The sequence below is a fragment of the Canis aureus genome, chromosome 1 (assembly GCF_053574225.1).
Source record: "Canis aureus isolate CA01 chromosome 1, VMU_Caureus_v.1.0, whole genome shotgun sequence".
NCBI classification, from domain to species: Eukaryota; Metazoa; Chordata; class Mammalia; order Carnivora; family Canidae; genus Canis; species Canis aureus.
The window spans coordinates 55,435,465-55,448,846 of record NC_135611.1 but is presented as its reverse complement, the minus strand read 5'-3'; the positions used below and the strand labels follow the sequence as shown (position 1 = coordinate 55,448,846).

General features: G+C 48.2%; 1 protein-coding gene across 3 annotated transcripts in view; it reads right to left on the bottom strand.

The window, feature by feature from the left end:
• Positions 1 to 6,865: 6,865 nt before the first annotated feature.
• The window catches only part of CCR6 (C-C motif chemokine receptor 6), a 28,087-nt gene continuing 21,570 nt past the window's right edge, over positions 6,866 to 13,382 (bottom strand). For all 3 annotated transcript variants that reach the window (XM_077899712.1, XM_077899708.1, XM_077899709.1), the window contains exons 3-4: positions 9,564 to 9,664; positions 6,866 to 9,465 (exon numbers count right to left, since the gene is read on the bottom strand). In XM_077899712.1, coding sequence (XP_077755838.1) covers positions 8,344 to 9,465; positions 9,564 to 9,572 — 1,131 coding nt within the window. In that variant the 5' untranslated portion in view covers positions 9,573 to 9,664 and the 3' untranslated portion in view covers positions 6,866 to 8,343. The remainder of the gene's footprint in view (positions 9,466 to 9,563; positions 9,665 to 13,382) is intronic.

The following is a 13,382-nucleotide window of genomic DNA, read 5'->3' as shown; positions in this document are numbered from 1 at the left end:
CATCTCACACTTGCCTGGAGTAGCATCACCGATTCTGAGCCAAGTGATTTAGTCAGTTAACACCCAACAAAGACATATTCAATCATCAGAACTATTTCTAAACTTAAAAGACTCAGGCAAAAAAAAAAAAAAAAAAAAAAACTCAGCCTGAGCAGGAACTGGGGGTGCAAATGCAGTGCACATTCACATTTTAGAGAAAATACACTTCTGAAAAGTGATTCCTCGACCGCTAAGAGCACGGCTCAGGTGGAGGCCGTGTGACGTGGGGCTCTGGCTTCTAGTGTGCGTGTCGCTATCAGGTGGAGGAAACTCCCCAACCCTGTCATGACTCACGGTTCTCATTTTTACTAGAACTTTGGTGTGATCGCACTTCTAAGTTTGAAGGCTCCAATCAGTTGCATAATACCCAACCTGTTAGTATGATTAATACGCCTGAAACACTTCTGTGATTCTATTCTTTTACCCACAACACATTAAAAGCAACTAGAGCTTTTATTCTGGTCTAAAACATGGTGTTAAAAAAATAATAAAACATGGTGTTGCTTTGATTTCAATCACCAGCATAAGACAATATAAGAGCAAGCTGCCTAGAAAAATGCACGGCTTATTTCTTCTGCTAATAGGAAGGTAAACACTCTGAAAATAAAGGAAGGAGACTTATAAAAACGGTGTGATGAAATTCACTGGAAGCCATGGTAACTCAGTAATCACATTACTTGAAAATTAAACTCCCATCCTGATGTCTAAGGGGTTTGGGGCGGGGGTGGGGGCGATGAAAACAAACAGGGTCTTTAGCAGAGAGGGAGCTAGAGTCTGGCATCCTCCGTGGGGGAGACACAGCCCATACAACCAGGGCCCCTCATTCCCATGAGGATGGGAACTTAGCATCTCCTGGTGGGAAGGGGCCTCCCAGGGGCTGATGGTCCTGCCCATGGGCAGATGCTCCCCTCCTGGTGCTGCCCACCTCCCTCCAGATCCCGCTGCCTGGCTGCCCTGGTAACCATGGTAACCGTGAACAGCCTGGAGAAGCCTCAGGTGCTGGCGCTGCCTGCTGAGTGGCTGCGTCTCCCTCAGTTGGCAGGTACTGACCGATTCCTTAACACGCAAGGGTGGGCGCACCGGGTGTGAGCATCCCGGGGAGGGGCAGGAAGCCAAAGCTGTGACTTCCCGGGAGGATCCACATCAAACCTGCAAAGAGGGTTCTGAGTTTGCTTCTCTGTGAAATGTGGCGTTCAAAACAGGTCGACTGTATCCTTTATATCCCACATCTGTGCTCAGCTTATTATTTTTAACCATGGCTTAAAAACCAGGGTGTCAAGACTGTGCTGGACCCACTAGGAGCCACGGCCAGGGGCAGCTATGGGATGCAGAGGAGAGAAGCACTCAGACCAAAATGAACCTACTGCAGATGCCTTTGCCACTTTGTGGAGGATGGTAGGGCTTCCCCTGAAGGCAACCCCCTCGGGTTAGTGCCTACCAGAGTTGGTGGGGGGGGGGGGTGGAGGAGAGCGTGGGAGGAAGGTGGAGCCTGCAGGGTGGGATGCATCCTTCGCAGGAGGAGACCCGCCAGGCCCAGGTGATGCCCCGCGTAGACGGGCTCGGCCCTGCGATGGTAACGGTAGAAGGCAGGTGGGCTCAAACATAGCTAATTTCTCGTCCACACTGGAGCCCCGGGGGTGGGCCAGCCAGTGGGAGCTGGCTCCCAGGTCTCCCAGGATGGGGGACACACTGGTACCCAGTAGGTCTGGTTACAACAGAGTCACAGGCTGAAGGCAGTGAGGTGTGCGGTGTCTATGCCGCAGTGAGAGATCACCCGTAGCCAACCGAGGACTTGGATAGGAAGGGACCAACAGCTGAGGACATAGTTCTCAGGGCCACACACATTTCCATAGTTGGGACCCCAGAGCCCCGGCTCCCGGATCCGGTGGTGGCTACTGTGTGACTCGCTCCACGTGACTGAGGGACGCCTCCATTGAGAGGTTCTTCCCAAAGGTGAGGCTACAGTCTTGAGCTCCCCCCTCCGTGGCACTGGCAACCTTTGACAAGGGGTCTCCAGGGAGGACCCCTGTGCACCTCCCGTCACTCCGCACAGACCAGAAGCCGTAATGATTCTCCATGCATGCTGACCCACCCAAATGCCATGCTGCTCCCCTGCTGTCCTAATACTTAGGGGGAAACAAAGCAGATAGACCCAGAATGTAGAAAGCTAAGAAAATGAGTGTTTGATTTTAGAATTAATTTTTGATGAGTAGGAGATTATAACGTCTTCTTTTTAAAAAACATATTCTTGGGACAGCTGGGTGGCTCAGCGGTTGAGCATCTCTGCCTTTGGCTCAGGTCCTGATCCCCGGGTCCTGGGATCGAGCCCTGCATCAGGCTCCCTACAGGGAGCCTGCTTCTCCCTCTGCCTGGGTCTCTGCCTCTCTCTCTCTCTCTCTCTCTCTGTCTCTCATAAATAAATAAATAAATAAATAAATAAATAAATAAATAAATAAATAAATAAAATATTCAAACAAATCTATTCTTATTACTTTAGAACACGCTAAAAACTGTCCTAAAATGTATAAAGTACATGTAGATAGATAGATACTGTATTTTCAAAATCATTTATAAAATATGTGCACATTTATAGACACATGTGTATACTATGACCAAAACAAACAAGCAAACTCCTGAAAACCAAAATAAAAGTAGTCATGTAGCAAAAAAATAAGTAAATAAGAGCCAGTCTACTATTACATGAAATTAAAGACAATTTAGAAAATTGTAGCAATGCTGCAATCTGATTTAAATTTAATAATTATCATGAGGGGTTTTAAGGAATTTATTCATTCATGAGAGACACAGAGGCAGAGACAGGCAGAGGGAGAAGCAACTCCATGCAGGGAGCCCGATGTGGGACTCGATCCCAGGACCCCGGGATCACACCCTGGGCCGAAGGTAGGCGCTAAACCCCTGAGCCACCCAGATGCCCCACGTGAGAATTTTATATCAATTCTAGAAGTTACAGTAAAAGACTCATTTTGTATATTGTATATTTTGTATGTTGGGTTCTTCCTATAGAATAGATTTATTCACTACAAATAAAATTTCTCCATTAAAAATGCAAAATCTGAAGGCACTTATATTTTTTTATATCTCCAGTTAAAGGGTGAAATGAGACCATCTAGAATCTCCTTTTTTATTATATGCCTCTTTCCCATAAGAATGCTCATTTTAACTCCTAGATTCCTCATTGCCCAATTTGATACTTTTCCTTTCGTTTATTTCCTAAACCAGGAAGTCTATCCCCATGTTTTGCTAACATGCTATCCCATGTTTTTCATCCTTTGACATCCTAAAGCTGGTTTCTTACTTTGGGTGCAGGTTTGGGGGCGAGGGGTGCTTCCAACGTGCATGCGCCGCACAGTCAGTTCCTTTCGCTGGAGAACTTTCTTCGATTCCCACCTTGTTGCAACACCATCTCATCAAAGCGCAAAACAAAATGATCATTCAGCAAATGCTACTATACGTGTGCACCTATGTAACATGCATGAGTCGGACGTCATATACTATTTTGTTATCGTAATGACGTCGAACACAGGGTAGAAACACAAAGTACACCACGCTGAGGTCAGAGGCACCTCGGTGCCTACAGACTTTCAGGCACTTACTGTTTCCCACTTCGTCCGTTTGTGTTTGAGCGTGACCTTGAAGTGCCCCACGCAGGCTCGCTGCACCCCCCGGGAGATGCTGGGAGCAGTCGGAGCCTGCGCGCGCCGCTTGTGGCCACCAGGGGACGGCAGCGCCCCGCCGAGGAGCCGGCCGCAGCCCTGCAGGCTCACCTGCCTACAGGCCAGGCTCCGGAGAGGGATCCCCGCAGGGTCAGGTTGGACTCAGGAACCCAGTTGTCTCTCAAAAGGCAGCAGAGGAATGAAAATCCCTTATGCAATCTAGTAACCCTCTTTCCAAACACAGTGCCCTGAAAGTGTGGATGGACCAGCACCCACGGTGGGCTCCTGGGTGGGATGCAGGGAGGGAAGCTGCAGCCTGGCCTGCCTCCCTGGCCGGCCTCTGGCCTCAGCTGGGGCCTCAGCTGACATCCAGCCTCTCCCTGCGCCCTGCCTCCTGCCTCCTGGTAAGCATCCAAAGGTCCTCACTCCCCTGAAGTTCCTTTCCCGGCACCCCTGCTCCCTCCTTACCTAGTAACAGAGTTACTGTGCTTCACCGTTTCCACAGGGAGGTGACCCGGACAGCCAGGGAAGGGCTTTTCCCCAGCTTTCTTCCACCTGCTTGTAACCACATGGCTAAGTTAGGGCCAAATGGCTGGAAGAAGGGATTCCCACAACTTTCAGGTTGTCCCATTAACGGCAAGGCCCCCGCCACCTGCTTTCCCCTTCCCCTCTTTCTGTTGGCTGGGATAGAAATGCTATGGGGGGAGCTAGAGCAGCCCCCATGCACCAAGAGGACAGCCTGCAGTTGAGGACAATAGCCTCCTACTGATCATCTTGGATTGTCTACCTGGACTCAAAAAAGAAACCAACCAAGGATTAGGGAGGTACAGCTCTGGCCTCCAGCTACCTTATGGAGTTCCATAAATAAAACATCAGGAAAATTTTTATATTAGCAAATGCAACCAAAGGAAGAACGTAAGAATGCAAGCTGGCAATTTGCAGCAGTGTGACAGGTGTATGTACCGAATTGTGAAATGTGCAAAGTGCGGGTCATTCTGAGCGGGGCATCTGCAGCCTCCCCTGCTGTACAATCTCTGAGCACGAAGACAGGGTCCCTGTAGGGCAAGGAGCGGAGTGTAGACCATGTCACAGCGGTTGGACTTTGTGGGGCAAGACCCTCCAAATATCTAACAGTAAATGTGGAGCACGCTCACTTTTCCCAGCGTCGTGATGGAGGATGTGAGGTCGCCCAGAACTGGGTCACCACAGCAGAGGCCACCCTGAGCGCAGGAACCCTGTTTGTACACACGGGTGGGCAGAATGGGGTCGCACAGGCACCGCCACCGCCGCCTTTTGCTGCCACAACTGCCACCACCACACCAAATGCCCGGAGAAGAGGGAGCAGTGGGTTAGGGCAAACCCACCACACTGCTGCAGAGCCAGAGGCTGGGCTTCAGAAGGCTGGGACCGAGGGCCTCAGACTGGCCTCTAGAGTCGTGGCCTCCAGAATCATGGTGCTGAGACTTCCTCAGAGGCAGGGCTGCCCCTGGTGGGTGGGGGGGTGGGGGGGTGGGTACTGGGGCTCAGCCACTGTACAGGTTCAGCAGAGGGTGGGGTCTGACCCCAGACAGCTGCAGTCTTTTCCCAGCTTCACTCCATGGGGATGTGCATCCAAGAACCTGAGAAACTGGAATGGGAGTGGATATTTGGAATATATCTCCTTAGAAAAGAGGAAATTGCCTGGAAAATTTAACATGAAAACTTGCTCTACCTGCAGAAAACGTGGTTATGGGCTGGACTGTGTCCTCCAGATTCACATGTTGGCGTCCTGGCCTTCAGTTCCTTAGATTGAGATTGCATTTGGAGAGAAGGCCTTTACAGGGGAAAGGGAAATGAGGTCATGTGGGTGTCCTTATAAGACAAGGTGTCCTTGTAAGACTGGTGTCTTTATAAGACAAGGAGCTCAGGACACACACACACACACACACACACACACTGAGACAGAGCACAGAGGGAAGACCCTGTGAGGACAGAGGGAGAGGTGGCTGTCTGCATGCCCAGGAGAGAGGCCACACCTGCCCACACCTGGACCTCAGACTTCCAGCCTCCGGGGCTGCAAGACTGGGACTATCTGTCGTACGAGCTGCTGCTCTGTGAGATCTTGTTACGGCACCTTCCCAAACTCATGCACTGGTACACTATTAGCGTAACTCCATAGTCAGTTAGACCAGATTCTCTGTACATACACCTACCTCCAGAGTCCCTGGAATCTGCACACATTGTCAGAAATCTTAAAAGGATTTGAAAATAGTGTACTTTTCTAGCCCCCTTTTAAAACTGGGGCAGCCTGGGTGGCTCAGCAGTTTAGCGCCACCTTCAGCCCAGGGCCTGATCCTGGAGATTCAGGATCGAGTCCCACGTCAGACTCCCTGCATGGAGCCTGCTTCTCCCTCTGCCTGTGTCTCTGCCTCTCTCTCTCTCTCTCTCTCTCTCTATGTCTCTCATGAATAAATAAATATTATTAAAAATTAAAAAATAATAAATAATAAAACTAGATTGTTCAGAAGCAAATAAGAACTCAGTCTGCAAGGCGATACTTAAGCACCTGTCATCTAGGTGTGTCATTTGCAAGGTGATGTTTCAATGCCTAAATTTTCACCTTTGTTGAGATTTGCATATAACAAAATCTCATTTATCCAGAAATAATTGAGCAAGAAAGACCACCTCAGCTGCTTTGTAACAGGAACCAAAAGAAATTGTCTTCTGGTCAGCATAAATAGTTGTGATCATATATAAACACACACAGGTACGTAGGTAATAAATGTAAGCACATGTATACAATTAATTTATTAATAACAGACAGGCAAGTCCTACGTGACTGCCCCTCGGGAGACAGCTGTGACCGGAACAGATAGCTGATTCCCCACCCATAGTAGGATGGCATTTGCAGAGGTGCAGAGGACGGGTTAATGGCAGATACAGGCAAGGTCCAGCCAGAGCCTGATGGTGGGAAGGAATTTGGGGAAACCAATGAAAAGTAGATACCAAACTGTTAAAGAACAATCTAGAGCCCCTTAATAAAGGGACAAACCCCACGTAGCTCTGTGTCTCCTGAGGGTGTCAATGCATCGCTGCACCAGTCACAGGTGTGCCTGTTCTGATGCCCAAGGCAGCAAGAAACAACGATGATATTGAATGAAATAAAGTGCGTATCATATTTTAGAAACACTTTTATTCATTATGGCTGAAATTTTAAATGGGTTATTGCATAAAGAAGTAAGCTTCACTTATCTGAAAATTCAAATTGTACAGAAGAGCTTATTTCCAGCCACAATAAGCGACATATTTCCGTGCCAGCTTAGAAACACAAACTTCTCTCCATAGGTCCTCTCAGCGCATCAGCGACCCTGCAAGGAGCATCTGGGTAACGTCCTTGTGCTCTGGTTGCCGGAGTCCAATGCTCACAGGTGTGTTCGGGATGCGCCACCTCTGGACACCTCGATCTCCCGGGTCAGGGCACTGATTCTGGATGACAGTTCCTACTTCATACCCAAAATAGTTTCATTTTGCAAAGCCAAAACTATGTTTCAAACATACGACTTGGAATCCTAAGATATCACTTTGAATTTCATAGAGAGATGCAGTTAAAGCTTACAAGAACAATGGAAAGTTTCGAGAACGCATTCCTCAGGATTAGGCATGTCAGTATCTTTGTAACGCACATTAGTACCTTCCTAATACATGCTTGCATTTTTGTAATGTCTGGGTTTCTTTTTTTCCTTTTTTTCCTACTTATGTTCATATGTTTACAAAGCACCCTCAAAACTTGAGTCCTAGGAACTTTCTAGAAGCTGAAGAGAGTTGTTAAAATCTGATTCCGTGATTAACCTCAGACTTTGGGTAAAACCACTTTAAAATCAGCAGCAGAAGGGGATGGTCCTAGGTCCTTGCCGCCACCTGAAGCCCTTGGCACCGGGTCCGCTCTGTGCTGCCTCTGCTCTCCTCTGGAAGCGGAACAGAAGCGCTCGCTGCTCTTGCTGTATTGTCTCAGGGAAGCCTCTTTGCACTTTTTAAAGAAGGTAATTTGAAGAGCTTACATGCTAAACTGCACCATAACCCCCAATTTCACTTTATTTGTCTAACAGATGTTTATTAAGCCCCTGTGTGTGCTGCATGTTTGCTGTTTGTGTGCATCTTCGTGGAACTCTTGTCTGCCTGATTTTTGGAGAATTATTGCTTGCAGAGAACATTTTCTCAAGGAAATAAAGCAAACAGCAAATCCCGATGGCCTGGTGCTGTCCCATCTGCCTTATCCACGGGGACGGTCGACACCCGTGCTTAGCCAGCGTCCTCCTGTCTGTCCCCCCCCCGCCCCCGTGTTGCTTTTCCAGCTTGGGTGAAATGTCTCACCTTCTGCCGAAAATGAGCTGAGTGGGGGCTCCTACGTGACTCCTTTTCTGTCCTGGTTTTCTAAACCCTGCGAGTTCTGCGGCGGGCAGGAGAAATCGTGCTCTCGGGCTGCTTCGTGAAGATTCCTGAAAATGTCCACGCGAGTCCGCAGTTGGCTGTGATCGGGGCGTTCCCCAGGGCCTGCTCTGGGGGCCAGGCAGAGAGCACCCCGGGGGCTCCGGCCTGCGGGAGGACAAGGCCCCTGAGTCCGATCGGGGGCCACGGGCTCCCTCCCGGCCGGTCACATGGTGAAGGACGACGCGTTGTCGTTGTCTGCGGTCTCACTGTTCTGCCTGGAGATGAAAGTTTCCGAGTGCAGCCTGGAGCACGAGAAGCCCGGCGCCTTCTGCCTCCGCCGCACACACCACAGGTCCTTCACGATCTTCAGAAAGTAGCTCCTGAACTTCTGTCCGATGAAGGCGTACAGCACGGGGTTGAGACAGCAGTGCAGGAAAGCCAGGACCTCGGTGACGTTGGTGGCGTAGGCCAGCAGCTTCTGGTTGTGGCAGAGGCGGTTCATCCTGCCCAGCTGGACGGCCGTTACGAGGAGCACCATGTTGTGGGGGATCTGGCAAGCCAGAAACACCAGCACCACCGCGATGATCACGCGGATGGCCTTGTGCCGCTTGGAGTTCTGAGCCTGCACTAGGGTCTTGACGATAAACATGTAGCAGAAGATCATGAACACCAGCGGGATGAAGAAGCCAAAGAGGAGCTGCAGCCCCAGCATCAGCAGCTTCCACTTGATGGGGTTCGAGCCCTCGTGGTACCGCGGCTCACACACGTCACTGCCCTGCACGTGGTACTTCTGGTTGAACATGAACGTCCAGCCGGAGATGAGGACTGACACCACCCACACCACCAAGCAGATTATCCCACGGTGCGCCAGCGTTCTGGACCGCAGCCGGAAGGACTTGGTGGCCTGCACGATGGCGATGTAGCGGTCCATGCTGATGCAGGTCAGGAGCAGCATCCCACAGTTGAAGTTGATGGCGTAGATGCCCTTCATCAGCTTGCACGTGGCATTGCTGAAAATCCACTCGCCAGTAGCGTGGCTAACGGCCCAGAATGGGAGAGTGAGGACAAACAGTATGTCTGCGATGGCCATATTCAAGAGATACACATCTGTCATGGACTTGGCTTTCTTATAAAAAGCAAAGGTGACCACCACCAAAATATTGCCCAGGAGGCCAAAGACACATATCAGGGAGTAAGCAATTGGCACAAACAGCTCAGAGAATTCTCTGACCTCTTGCAAGGAACACAGTAAGCTGTCATCATCAAGTAAATAATCCAAACTGCTATTACCCGACCCCAGATCATCATCGTTTATGCCGAAGACACTGACGGCATCCATTGCTTCCTGGAAAGCGAACAAAGGAAGAGTTAGTCGTAGCATAATCTGCAAGTAGCGCAATTGACCGAAATCACACTCCCAGCCAAAATAAAATAGATGCTCACCCCACTCATCGTGGTGCCTGTTCTCGGCAGAAAAGGCGGGCCTGGTGCAGAAGTGGGTGGTCGCTCAAGCCCTCTGGCAGAAGGGGAGGGGGAATGTGGGTCTAAGGAGGAAAGAAAGCAAGATACACTGTGGATAAGTATTCCCAGGGAGCTGGAGAATCACATTGCCAGCATTCCATTTCACTTGGACACAGAAAATGCACCGCGTGCTATTTTACATGAAAAAATTCATTTAGAACAAGGGTCAGCAGCCTCTTTCTGCAAAGGACCAGACAGCAAATATTTTAGGCTTTCCAGGCCATATAGTCTCTGTCCTGACTACTCAAATCTGCCGTGGTGGCTTGAAAGCAACCATAGACAACTTCACAAATGAGTGGGCTTGACCAGACTTGGTTGCCATGGCTATAATTTGTCAATCTCTGATCTATAGCATAGAGAAGGGTGATAGCAGCAAAACCACAGATTCAAATCTGCACAGAAATTTTGGTACAAAATTCAATTTAATTCCATTCAACAAGACCCCACTGAACAAAATCTACAGAACTGTAGGTGTGTCTAGAACACTTATCACTTATAGTCCTCACCTGTAAGTAGTTTATGATTCAGTGTTTTTCACCCAGCTGGGCATGTGAGAATCTCTTGTAGAATTTTTTAAAGTTGGAACATGCTTGGAACATGTTGGAACATTCTCAAGATACACTGAATAAGATTCTCTGGATCAAAAGGCAGTAGGAATATATATATATTAATATATACTATACAGTATATGATTCTGTATTATATATAGTACGTTATTATATAATTATTGTATATTATATTTCTTAAATGTTAATATATATAATAATTTAATATTTATTATTATATATTATTTTATGTATATTTGAATTTCTTAAAAATCACAGATATTGCCAGCGTGCACTCAAGTTAACAAGCACCAATCTGCTGGGGCAGACACATCATAATCGTCAGAAACCAGACTGCGGGAAGAAAGGGCAGGACTGGCATGGTTCAGGATGGCTTTGTGGGGACAGGCGCCCTGGGTCCCTGGAGAACAGGCATGTGGCACACAAAGGGATGGCAGAGAAGGTGATCAGGTGGAACGGAACAATGAGTACTGAGTGTTGGTGAAGCAGCAGTGTGGCCAACCCCTCTGGTTCAACTTGACTGTTTTCAGACAAGTCCCATGTAACAAGTGATGTGCTGGGAATGTCAAGAGGGGGTGACGCACGGGCCTCATGAAGTTCTCCAGGAGACAAGTAAGGATGGAGCTTGAGTCTCAGAGGAAAGGACTCTGAAAGCTTGCATTGGAAACAAACCCAAACAGTCAGGAATTCTCTTATTCTTGTATTCAGGCATTCTTTGTTATTTGGTGTTAGCTTCCTGCTTTATCATCTGTCCCTCCCACACACACACACACACAATAAAATCCCTGGCCTAGAATTCTGATCATCATGTTAAATGTGTATTTATTCTTTCTCCTCCCCCGTCCTACCTCCCAGCCCCACCACGGGGCTGGCAAGGTCAAGAAGAGGAAGGGACAGTAGAATTACAAGCCTCAGGGGCACAGGCAGAGACTATACCATGCTGCGTAAAGTCAGTCCTTACCCCACACAGTCAATTTTGATACCTGACATTTTGGGGAGGAAGTCAGTATAACACGAAGCTCACCCTGAGGATTTTTTGAACATACTTCTCAGATCACTTGATTCTCATTTGGTTGTTTATACAGTCATGAGTCAGGTGGCCCCAACCTCATTCCGTCCCTGATGCCTGCAGCCATCACTTAGAGGTGAGTCTTTGCTGCCTCTCAGACACTAGTCTAGACATGACACTGGGGACAGGGGAGTGGGGAATCACCTGTGCACTTGTGCAGTCACCTACAGGTATACCTCCTCACTGAGGACTTTAGGGTGTGCAGAAAACCCATAGCATACAAACCAAGTTTTTGTATTACAAAATCATACGAGAAGATAAACATATCAATTAGATTATCAGGGGGATCCCTGGGTGGCTCAGTGGTTTTTTGCCTGCCTTTGGCCCAGGGCATGATCCTGGAGTCCCAGGATCGAGTCCCACATTGGGCTCCCTGCATGGAGCCTGCTTCTCCCTCTGCCTGTGTCTCTGCCTCTGTGTGTGTGTGTGTGTGTGTGTGTGTGTGTGTTTCTCTCATGAATAGATAAGTAAAATCTTAAAAAAAAAAAGATTATCAGATGAAACGTCAATCAAAATAGGACTACAAGATTTACCATTCCACCCATGACGGATTAACAGAAACCAAATGTACCCTGCTGCACTTAATAACCAGAAAAATTGCAGAATATATTAAATAACAGTTTTCAGATATTGGGCAACAGAGGTCACAAAATTATGGTCCCTGACAATAAGAGATGAGGTGATATGGGCTATCACGTGAGCTCTGGGAAGCCCACAGCTTACATGGAAGCAGTCTCCACAAGGACACAGGGCCAGGGAGGTCAGGGCAAGGTGAGATATGGTAGAAGAGGGGCTAGACACAGAGAAAGGAGCAGAGCAGCAGAGAGGTGTCCTTGAGTGGAGGCAATGCAGGAATAGTGTAAGAAAGCACAGACAGAAAGAGTTCCCTCCCACAAAAAGAGCAGCAGCATCTTCTAAGTCACAGGACATTGGACAGCATCCTTAGAACAATATCATTTTGTTAACAATAACAATAACCCTACACGAAATGCTACTCTGGGCCCACCATAACAAAGCTTGAAAGGAAGTTTCAGATGCTCCATTGGATTCCAATAACATAACTAATACTCGAGGACAAAGCCCAAAATCATTTATTTATTTATTTTTAAATATTTTTTTTTAAATTTTTATTTATTTATGATAGTCACACAGAGAGAGGGGGGGGGCAGAGACACAGGCAGAGGGAGAAGCAGGCCCCATGCCGGGAGCCTGACGTGGGATTCGATCCCAGGTCTCCAGGATCACGCCCTGGGCCAAAGGCAGGCGCCAAACCGCTGCGCCACCCAGGGATCCCTATTTTTAAATATTTTATTTATTTATTCATGAGAGATGCAGAGAGAGAGGCAGAGACATAGGCAAAGGGAGAAGCAGGCTCCCTGCAGGGAGCCTGATACAGGACTCGATCCCAAGACCCCAGGATCATGCCCTGAGCCAAAGGCAAACGCTCAACCCCTGAGCCACCCAGGCATCCCAGCCCCAAATCATTCAAAGACATGCAACCAAATCCAGGCTTCAGCCATGTAAAATTCATGTCAGGCACCCAAACAAAAATTTCTAGACACTGGAGGCTGAATGTGTCTCCCTGAAATTCATATCCTAAAGCCTAATCCCCAAGGTGGGGATACCTCCCCTGGTGAATGTTCTCATAAGAAGAGACATGGAGAGCTTGTTTCCTCTCTGCCTGCCCCATGCCCTCCTGAGGACAAGAAGACTGAACCGTGGGGGGTGGGGGGAGGGAGTCCTCACCAGACACTGGGTCTGCTGGCACCTAGATCTTGTACTTCCCAGCCTTCAGGACTGTGAGACATAAATGTGTCCTGTTCAAGCTCCCCTGTTTGATGTAATCTACTACGGTCACTCACACAGGCCATGATACAGATGTTTGAAGAAACAGGAAAATATAACCCATAATGTACACAAAGAAACAGAAGAATGGCAGATGACAGAAAATCTGCCCTGGTAGCTATCATCAGTATGCTCCAGATGCTCAAGAGGGTAGAGGAAAGCATAAATACAATGAAGAAAATGATGCACGATATAATAATAAAGACTTAAATAAATGTTCTGTAGATGAAATGTAGAATATACATAAGATAAAAAATACAC